This window comes from Nannospalax galili, unplaced genomic scaffold (assembly GCF_000622305.1).
Source record: "Nannospalax galili isolate Female #2095 unplaced genomic scaffold, S.galili_v1.0 scaffold325, whole genome shotgun sequence".
NCBI lineage: Eukaryota > Metazoa > Chordata > Mammalia > Rodentia > Spalacidae > Nannospalax > Nannospalax galili.
The window spans coordinates 1,856,092-1,866,329 of NW_008355159.1; the positions used below are offsets into that span (position 1 = coordinate 1,856,092).

Below are 10,238 nucleotides of genomic sequence, written 5' to 3' on the forward strand. Positions count from 1 at the left end.
GAACTCACTATGTAGACCAGGCTGGCCTCGAACTCAAAGAGATCTACCTGCCTCTGCCTCTGTCTCTGCTTTTAGAGTTCTGGGACTAAAAGTGTGCACCACTGTGTCTGGCAATTTTATTTCTTAATCTTTGTGTGTGTATGTGTTTCTGCCACAGTATGCCTGTGGATGTCAGAAGACAACTTCTGGGGAGTCTCCTATGTGCCTCCCAATTCTTTCTAGGAGTGCTGGGATTACAGATATGGGCTACTGGGCCCAGCTTTTTCTGTAGGTTCTGGAGATTTGAACTCAGGTCCTCATGCTTGTGTGTCGTGTTGTACCCACTGGACCATCTCTTCAGCTCTTCTTATGTTTTTGAAATCTGTTTGATGACCAGATTTTGACAGTTTGGAAGAGAGATTTGTGTCAAGTACAGTGAGTGCCTTGTCTTTTCCTAAGGTTTTCAAAAGAGCCCTGGAATAAGAGTGGTGGCTCCATTGTTGTTTGTGATGTTCTGTGTTCCCTCTCAGGTATGAAAAATTACAGAAAATATGCTCCATAGCCCTGGTTGGTAAGTATACCAAGCTCAGAGACTGCTACGCATCTGTCTTCAAAGCCCTGGAACACTCGGCCTTGGCCATCAACCACAAGCTGAATGTGATGGTAAGTTCTTACATGCTCTTCTAGGATTTTGTCTCTTACTCCTGTAATTTGTATTTTCTCTTCTTAGCCTTTTTTGGGGGCACCAGGAGTTGAATTCAGGGCCTTACATAGGCTCTGCCACTAAACTTCACCCTCAGCCTCTATGCTAATTACTTCATTTTTTTTCTTTATTCATTTCATGCTTCTCTCTCCTTGTCCCCTCCCCTGTAGGCAAGGGCTCTACTACTAAGCTATACTAACCCTCAGTTATTGAATAACTGTGTTAGATAGCACTAGTATTTTTAGTGCTTCTTTTTCTTAAATGTTTGTTTAACTGTTGGATTTTTTTTAAGTACATAGACTCTGTTGATCTAGAGCAGATCACCAAAGCCGAGGACCCTGTGAAATTCCATGAAGCTTGGCAGAAGCTGTGCACAGCTGAGTGAGTACCAGGGACTGTCTACACGAGCGAGGACAATGCCATTGTGCTTTCTATATAATTATTCCACTCACCCCAATTGCTAATTTTTGTGCATTTGGAAAAGTAGTTTAGAGTCCTTGTGTTCTTTGCAGGTGGTTGTGCTGCATTCATGCCACATTGCTCTCGAGCATGCCATATGAATGTGGGTGACTTAGGAAGTGGAAGTGGTTTTATCGAGAGAGGGAGGGGAGACTGCATTAGAGGGAGAGTGTTGATTCTATTGAAAGATACTGATGACCACTACACAAAGTTAAAGTACAAACAGGACAGCCTTCCTCTGTTTTTCTTTTCTACATGTCTATTGACTTATTTATTATTTCATTATTACATTGATCTGCCCTCTGAGTTTGCAGCAACTGCTGGAGCTGCTGGGAAATATGGAACTTTCTAAGTACCTGTGGGCCTAACCCAGAGTCAAATCCAATTCCCACCTTGTTATTTGCTGATTAACTTTTATTAATTAATTAATTGTTGATATCGTGTCTACTATTAAGCTATACTAGCCTTCAGTAGTATTATTTTTTATTTGTTTTTGCCCTTATTTTCAAAATATAAAGTCTCACTGTGTAGCTCTGGCTGGCCTGGAACTCACTATGTTGTTGACTATAACATTGAACTCACAGAGATCTGCCTGCTTCTGCCTCCCAGGTGATGGGACTAAAGGTGTGTACCACCATTTATCTTTTGAGGTAGATCTTACTATACAGTCCAAGCTGATCTGGAAACCTGGATCCTCCTACCTCAGCTTCTTGAATGCTGGGATTACAAGTGTACGTTACCACACCCAGTTATCAGTGTACTGCTTGTTTTTTTTATTTTATTTTTGGACAGGGTCTTGGTATTTAGCCATGGCTAGCATGAAACTCACTGTGTTGACCAGGCTGGCTTGGAACTGCAGTAATCCTCCTGCCTCTCTGCCTTCCAAGTCCTGGGATTATTGGCCTGTACCACCGTACCACCATGTCTGGCTTTCAGTGCATTCTTTTTTTTTTAAATTAAATAAAAAAAATTGTTTTATTTTATGTGTCTGTTTTGCCTGAATATATGTAAGTGCACCCATGTGTGTAGTACCTGTTGAGGCCAGAAGAGGGTTTTTGGAATCCCTTGGAACTTGAATTACACATGTTTGTTAGACTTCACATGAGTGCTGGAACTGAACCCTGGTCCTCTGCAAGAGCAACCAGTGCTATTTGCCACTGAGCTGTGCGTGTCTCTAGCCCCTTCAGTGCATTCTTAATTAAACTGAATTGAATTTCCCAGTTACTATGCTCAGAAGCCACCAAAACCTATCAGAAAATATCTACCAAAGTCAGAAATTATCATAAGTTCTTCATAACATTGAGCTTCAAGGATATGTAGTTATATAATGAATTCTGAAAACAGACTTCAGACATTCCCTAGTGATTACGCCAAGCATTGAGTTTGGGAACATTGAACATGAACGGCTGAAAACATGTTTTAAAAATAAAAATAGCCAGGCGTGGTGGTGCATGCCTTTAATCCCAGCACTTGGGAGGCAGAGGCAGGCAGGTTTCTGTGAGTTCAAGGCCAACCTGGTCTACACAGTGAGTTCCAGGACAGCTGGGGCTACAGGGAGACCCTGTCTCAAAAAAAGACCAAAAAATAAAAAATAAAAATAAAAATATTGTGAAGTAGTGAGAAGGCTCAGTGGGTAAAGGCACTTGCTGCCAAGCCTGACCACCTGAGTTCAATCTCTGGGACCCGCATGATAGAAGGAGAGAACCAAGTCCTTCAAGTTGTCCTCTGCCTGCCACATGTCCACTGTGGCACATACACATAGGCACGCACAGACATACAGACAGACAGACAGACACACAAAATAAATAAAACATTTTTAAAAAAATGTAAAAAAAAAGTGGATGTTTAACTTTATCTTCATCTTGTGTTAATTTCAGTGGTATTCTTGTGCCTGGGGGCTTTGGAATCCGAGGATCACTGGGAAAACTCCAGGCAATTTCTTGGGCAAGGACAAAGAAGATTCCATTTCTGGGTAAGATTCTTTTTTATTGATCCTAGTTGTGAGTTTATTAAGATTTACTTATGTATTTATTATTTATATATTTACTTAGTGCAGTAGGGATTGAACCTAGGGCTTTGCACATTGGAAGCAGCTGCTCTTCCACTGAGGTACATTACCACCTCTTAATTAAGATTTGTTAAAAACATTTTTTTTGGATTTATTTTTATTTTATGTGTATGAGTGTTATGCCTGCCTGTATGTAAGTGCACCTGTGTTGTGCAATGCCCGAAGAGGACAGAAGAGGATGTTGTCAGATCCTCTGGAATTGGAGTTACAGACGGTTGTTAGCTGCCATGTGGGTGCTGGGATTCAAACCTGGGTCTTCTGTAAGAACAACTAATGCTCTTAACTGCTGAGCCACCTCTCTAGTCCCTTAATTAAGACTTTTGACACATGGGAGATGTCATACCTCAGTAGGGGTAATATGTAATAAAATTTGTTCTTTGATTGTTTTGTTTGTTTTGAGACAGGGTCTCCCTGTAGCCTCAGTTGACTTAGAACTAGATAATGTAGACCAGGATGGCCTCAGTCTCACAGAGATCCACAGGCCTCTGCTGGGATTAAAAGGGTATGCCACCATGCTCAGCATAAGGTTTGTTGTTGTCAAGGTATGAACACAGTTTTGAAAGTCAGGTACCAAATAATCTGCTACAGGTCTTATCAAACTAAATATGGCTTATGGCTTCCCTTTTAAAATAAAGTTTTATTGTAACACAACCACCTAGACTTTTTGTCAATGGTTTTTATGGTAGTATGACACAGCTAGAGACCCAGTGCTTGCAAAGCCTAGAATTTTCACTGACAGTTTACAGAAAAGGCTTGTTACTTTACTGGGTAGCAGGAAGCTGGAAGAAGTCTTTGCATTCGTCTTAGCTGCTCTCTTAACATTTGCAGCAAAGAGCCATTCAACAGAATTCTGTAATAGTCTTTCTATTTGGAAAATAAATAATTAAACAGAAACATGCACATTTTCTCTCTCTCTCTCTCTCTCTCTCTCTCTCTCTCTCTGGAGTTCGGAATCACCCTAGGGCTTTGTTCATGTTAAGCAAGCATGCTACCAGTGAGCCACATTTTTAACCCTAAGTTGAAACACTTGTTTTAGAGAAAAGATAATACAGAAAGCCAATCAATATCAATGGGGCAGCTCTATTAAAATTTGGTTGAGCTGGGATTGGTGATACCTGCCTTTAAACCCAGAGGCAGTCAGATCTCTGTGAGTTCAGGGCCAGCCTGGTCTGCATAATGAGCCCCAGGCCAGACAGGGATACATAGTGAGAACTTGTTTCAAACAGACAGACGGACAGACCCAGGTCAGCCAGGGATACTTAGTGAGACCTTGTTTTAAACAAACAGACGATAGACAAAGATTGGGGAGATGGTTCAGTGGTTAAAAGTACTTGCTATTCTTGTAGAGGACCTGAATTTGGTTCCCAGCATCCACATGGTGGCTAACAATTATCTGAAACTCCAGTTCCAGGGGATCTGACACCCTCTTCTGGCCTCCATGAGTATTGCATATATATGGTACACGTCACATGCAGGCAAAACACTCATACACATAAAGACAAAACAAAAACAACTAACAAAAGGAAAAATAAAAAAAGAAAGTGTCTCACTGTGTTGACTAGGCTGACCTTGAACTTCTCTGTTCGAGGCATCCTCCTTCCTCAACCTCCTGAACACTGGGACTAGAGGCACTTATCATTGTGCCTTCCATAGATCTAGTCAGGTCTTTGGATGCTCTTGTTTAAATGGCAAAACCTAGTTTCTGCAACCAGTAAAGCCAGGTGACAGGGAACCTGGATATGCTAAAGGAAGCCTGCAGGTGGGGATTTGGACAGGAGGGGTCAGGACACCTAGTTCCCCACTGTTTTGTGTGTTCTGGTGGGTTTATGAACTAAAGGGACAGGCTTTGCTGCCTTTTACTTTCAACAGAGCATGATAGTTTTTTCCCATTGTCTTCCTATCCTTGTATTTTCTTTAGATTCTTGGAATCCCCTTTCAAAAGAGAAATCAGAATACATGCTTTGTTCTCTTTTGAGCTAAGCTTTAATGGGCCATTGTTATTTTTGTTTTATAAGACAGGGGATCCAGGCTGGGGAGATGGCTCAGTGGGTAGCAGGCATCCTGAGTTCGATTCCCAGCATCCACATAAAACACCCAGTTTGGCTGTATATGCCTATAACCCCAGCACTGTGAGAGGCTGAGACAGGAGGATTGCTGGAGCCTTCTGACCTGCTAGCGTAGCTGAACTGGCTAGCTCCAGGTTTTGTGAGAGACCTTGTCTCAAAGGAATAAGATAATGAGTGATAGAACAGGACATCTTATGTCTTCCTTTGGCCTCTGCACTTGGGTATCCATACCCATACACACACGTGTGCATATACCACCACACACACAAAAATTTAAAAAAAAAGGGAGGGGCTAGCCCAGGCTAGCCTCAAACGTGCTATCTAGCAGAGGATGACCTTGAACTTCTGATCCTCCTGCCTCTTATCTCCCTGATCCTCTGGCCTCCATCTCCCTTGTGCTGAGATTACAGATAGGCACCAGTTTGAGCCTAGTTGGGGTATGGAATCTGGGGCTTTGGGCATGCAAGGTAAGTACCAACTGAGCTACATCCCTAGCTCCTCTTTTATTTATTTTTTAAGTTTCTGCCTAAATTCATTTCCATCTAAACTTGGTCAAAGTTCCTGACATAATTTTCATTGTACAGAACATTTGTAAGTCTTGTCTGCACTCTATCTCTTTAAATGCTCTGTTTTATATAGTATATGTTATTATCTAGACTTTTAGCATATAAAACATACAGTGATATTGTCTTGACATTTCTGCTTCTTTAATCTGAATTCTTTTTTTAGCTTTGATCCGTGTATATTGTATGTTGTGCTTATTCCCTCTCCTCCCTCAAGTGTGCTTTGACTTTGCTGTGTAGCTGAGGCTGGCTTTGAACACCTGATCCTTCTGCCCATAGTTTACACTTCCCTTGTGCTGGGATTATAGATGTGCACCTCTGCACTGACTCTGCACTTTCTCTTAATGCCATGTTTCTTTATGCCACAGCCATATGGGACTTTTTGAAGCTCCCAAGCACTCAGCTGCTTCTTGCTTATCCCCTTTCATCTTGGCACACTGTTACATTGATGGCTTCTTCCTTCACATCCCCTGGGTCACACCCATGTGTCTGTGACAGCATCTGCAGTGCTCCTTGCTATGTTTAAAGGGGGGAATTGGTGGGCTACAGTGAATGTAGTCATGGCTTCAGGACTGTCCCTAAGGCAACAAGCCTGGGGTGACTCCAGCCTCTGTCTTCTGTTCTTGAATACCTGCTCAGTTTCATTTTGTGTTTGCTTCCTTGCTTTCTGCCACACGCTTGCCCATAGGTCAGGTGCCAGCCCCTGCAGCTGTTGCTTTTCTTCCTAAAATTAGCTGCCTGAACTCCCGAGGTGGTAACCCTCTGACTGATCTGAGGCTAACTTCGGGTCACCCTCTGGCCAAGGCCATATTTTACTTGTGAGATCTTGAGAAGGGGGAGTGTGAAGTCTCAGCCTGAAGAGACTTCCTCTTGAGTTGGGGTGTTGTTAGACATGCTCTGAAGGATCCAACACATTGTGAGGCAGGCCTGCAGCCCACACAGGTACCTTGATTTAGGGACTGGTATGGTAGGTGGCAGATTTGCCTTCTGGATACTTGTCCTTCTCTTGTCTGCCCTCCAGTTGCTCCTTGCTCATCTCTGGGCCTTTGGTTGCTCCCTGTTGGTTTAACACCTGTTGCTGCTCTGCCAGGGATGATTCTGGGTGGGAGGGGAGTGCTGGGAACAAAACAGGCAGTCCTGTTCTCTTGAGGTCTGCTTTCTAAATGGAAGAGACAGCAATAAGCAGTTGGACAGAGAACATCACTCGATATAAAGCATGCTCATGTGCTTCTCCTAATAGGAATTTGCCTTGGGATGCAGCTGGCAGTGATTGAGTTTGCAAGAAACTGCCTGAAGTTGAAAGGTAAGTCTGAGGTTTTCTGAGAACCACTTATTTAAAACAAGAGCTTGGATCAGCAGTATTGGTTAATTACTGAACTTCTTCATCTTCAGATGCTAATTCCACAGAATTTGAACCAACCACCCCAGTTCCTTTGGTAAGTGACTTGTTGATTTTTCTGGGTTCATTCATTGTCATTCTGTTTCTGTTCTTGCCTAAACTCCTAAGGGGTAATTACTGTTTTCTCCTTACAGTGCCAGGACTTTAAAAATTGTGTATGAGCTTATTATTGCCTATTACTTTTGCATCAAACTGTTTTGTTCTCACTAGTCTGTCTTGCCACCTGTGCCTTGAAGAAACACACAGTCCCAGCCTGATTTGTCTTTGCGGCAGCTTTCAAGCTTAATGTTTAGGAAAGGATTAAATTGACTGTGACAACAATTTATAACAGCTAATATAAATAAATGAGCTGTCCTGTCTCTAGGCTCATCCCCAGTCTCTCTATTTTCCACATTGGTGGCCATCTACCTTTCTAAAACGAAAGTGGCAACCATTGTATTGCTGGTCCTCATTTTCTGCCAGTCCCTTTCCCCCTAAAATACGTGGCCATGGGGCTGGAAAGATGGCTCAGTGGGTGAGAGTACTTGCCATTCTTCCAAAGGACCCGAGTTCAGGTCTCAGTACCCACGTTAGTTGGCTCATATGCAGCTCCCAGTTGTTTATAACTCCAGTTCCTGCACAGGCACCTACACACACACACACACACACACACACACACACACACGCACAAATGAAAAATAAAGTATGTCTTAAAAAAATACGGCTGGAGAGATGGCTCAGTGGTTAAGAACACCGAATGCTCTGAGGATCTGGGTTCGGTTCCCAGCACCTACATGGCTGTAACTCCAGTTTCAGGGGATCCGACACCTTCTTCTGACCTCTGTGGATGTTGTATGACACAGGTGCACTTATGTACATGCAGGAAAAACACTCATACACATTAAAATAATAATTAAAATATTAAGAAAAATATTGAGCAGGTCCCATGGCTGGGCCCTGAAGGCTCCTGCACTGTCACATGCTGCTGTGTTGATTTGTCCCATGGAATTCCAATTCCCCTCACGTTTTGAGTTTCTAATTTGGACAATCTGTGTTGCGGGTGTCCTGGGGCCCTCCGGGCAGGGGTAGAGTCGGTGTGGAGTCATGACACAGACACCAGGAGTCAGGTGAGAAGCAGGCAGTGCGAGCAGCTGCAGACTCATTTATTGCGGATATGGGGCTCCCTTATATCCCCCCTCCCGGTGTCTCAGCCGGATGTTTCTGGCGCGTTTGCAGCGCGCATGCGGAGGTTGTTAGCCATGCAAGACTCTGACTTCAATACCCAGCACCACCAGAAAGTAAACACAAATATATAAGCTTTACCCAACCTGCTCTTATAATCTTTATTTTAGTTATTCTTCATTTAGGTGGAAATGTTATTTAGGGTTTGATTTTCCTTTTACTCTTTCAACTTTCTGCCAGGTGCGCCATTTGTATGATAGCGGAGAAACAAAAGACATTCATCTGGAAATGGAGAACCTAGTGAATTTCCGAACCACCCCCAAGTTGACCCGCAATGGTGAGTTCTGATGATGGCCTTACCTGTTCAGAGAAGTCCACAGTCATCCGTTGAGCCATCCCTCAGCCACAGTGGGCTGCAGCCAGTGGGCCTTCTGGGGTATTAGCTTGTACCAGGGTATATCTTTGGTTGTCATGACTGTAGGTGAGGTTTTGCTACTGGCATCTAGAGGATAGAAGCCAAGGTTGTTGCTGCTGTAACCTCCTAGAATGTGCGAAACAGGCCCTCAAACACAAAAATTATTTTGGTCTAAGGTGGTATGACAGCATAAAAGTAAATTACTGTTTCGTGAACTTTTCCTGTGGAAATGTAAACCAATGTCTGCTCATGCCAAACAGGGAACCACTGTAGACCAAAGTAACGATTCTGCCCAAGTGTGCTTTTATCAACCAATGAGTTTATTGGGGAATGCCTCAGGAGGACAGAAGAGACTGTCAGATCCCCTAGAACTGGAGTTATGGATGGTTGTTAGCTGCCATGTGGGTGCTGGGATTCGAACCTGGGTCTTCTGCAAGAACAGTCAATGTTCTTAACCACTGAGCTATCTCTCCAGCCCTTCTTGGCTGATTTTTAAATTTATATTTTTTTATTATTGTCTGTCTTTGTGTGCACATGTGGAAGTCAGAAGACAACTGGTGGGAGTTGGTTCTGTTGCACTGTGGGTTCTGGGGATTGAACTCACTCAGGTGATTAAGTTTGCATGACAGGTGCTTTTATCCAACGAACCACCTCACAGGCCCTTGTTTTTTTTTTGGAAACATGGTTTCACTGTATCCTAGGCTGACCTAGAACTCACTTTGTAGCTCAGGCTGTACTCAAACTTAAAACAGTTCTCTAACCTTAGCCTCAAGTTCTGTGATTATAGTAGGAGCTGCCATGCCTAACTGATACTGATGATGCTTTTTTTTAAAAGCAGTATTACATTTTATTTCTTTTGTGTGCATGTGTGTGGACGAATACATGCCATAGCATGTGTTTGGAGACCAGAGAACAACTTGCGGGTATCAGTCCATCCTTCTTTGGGTCCCAGGCATCAAACTCAGGTCGTTAAGATTGTTGACAAGTGCCTTTTTTTACCTGCTGAGCCATCTCACTGGTCCAGATTGTGCTGTTCTTAACAGCTTTATAGAGATATTCACATCCCATGAATTTTGCCCTTTTAAAGTATACCATTCTGTATGCTTGAGCATGTTCACAAATCTGTGTTACTATCATGGCAATCAATTTTGCATCATTTTCATTACTTGAAAAGGAAATCCCAAGGCTGTGGATCTAGCTCAGTTGGTAGAGTGTTTCCCCAGCATGCACAGAACCCTGGGTTCCATCCACACCACTGCATATATCGGGCATGGTTGTGCATGCCTGTAATCCTAGCACTTGGGAGGAGGAGAAGGAAGCATGAAGATCAGAAGTTCAATGTCATTCTCAGCTATATAGTGAGATCAAGACAAGTCGGGTATAGACTCTCTCTCTCTCTCTCTCTCTCTCTCTCTCTCTCTCTAT

At 43.1% G+C, this 10,238-nt stretch overlaps 1 protein-coding gene across 7 annotated transcripts in view; it reads left to right on the top strand.

Moving 5' to 3' along the window:
- Ctps2 (CTP synthase 2) overlaps positions 1-10,238 on the top strand; it is a 136,934-nt gene that overhangs the window by 44,393 nt on the left and 82,303 nt on the right. For all 7 annotated transcript variants that reach the window (XM_017802950.2, XM_017802953.2, XM_029555600.1 and 4 more), the window contains 5 exons: positions 510-642; positions 975-1,063; positions 3,019-3,113; positions 7,079-7,141; positions 7,231-7,274. In XM_017802950.2, the coding sequence (XP_017658439.1) occupies positions 510-642; positions 975-1,063; positions 3,019-3,113; positions 7,079-7,141; positions 7,231-7,274 (424 nt within the window). The remainder of the gene's footprint in view (positions 1-509; positions 643-974; positions 1,064-3,018; positions 3,114-7,078; positions 7,142-7,230; positions 7,275-10,238) is intronic.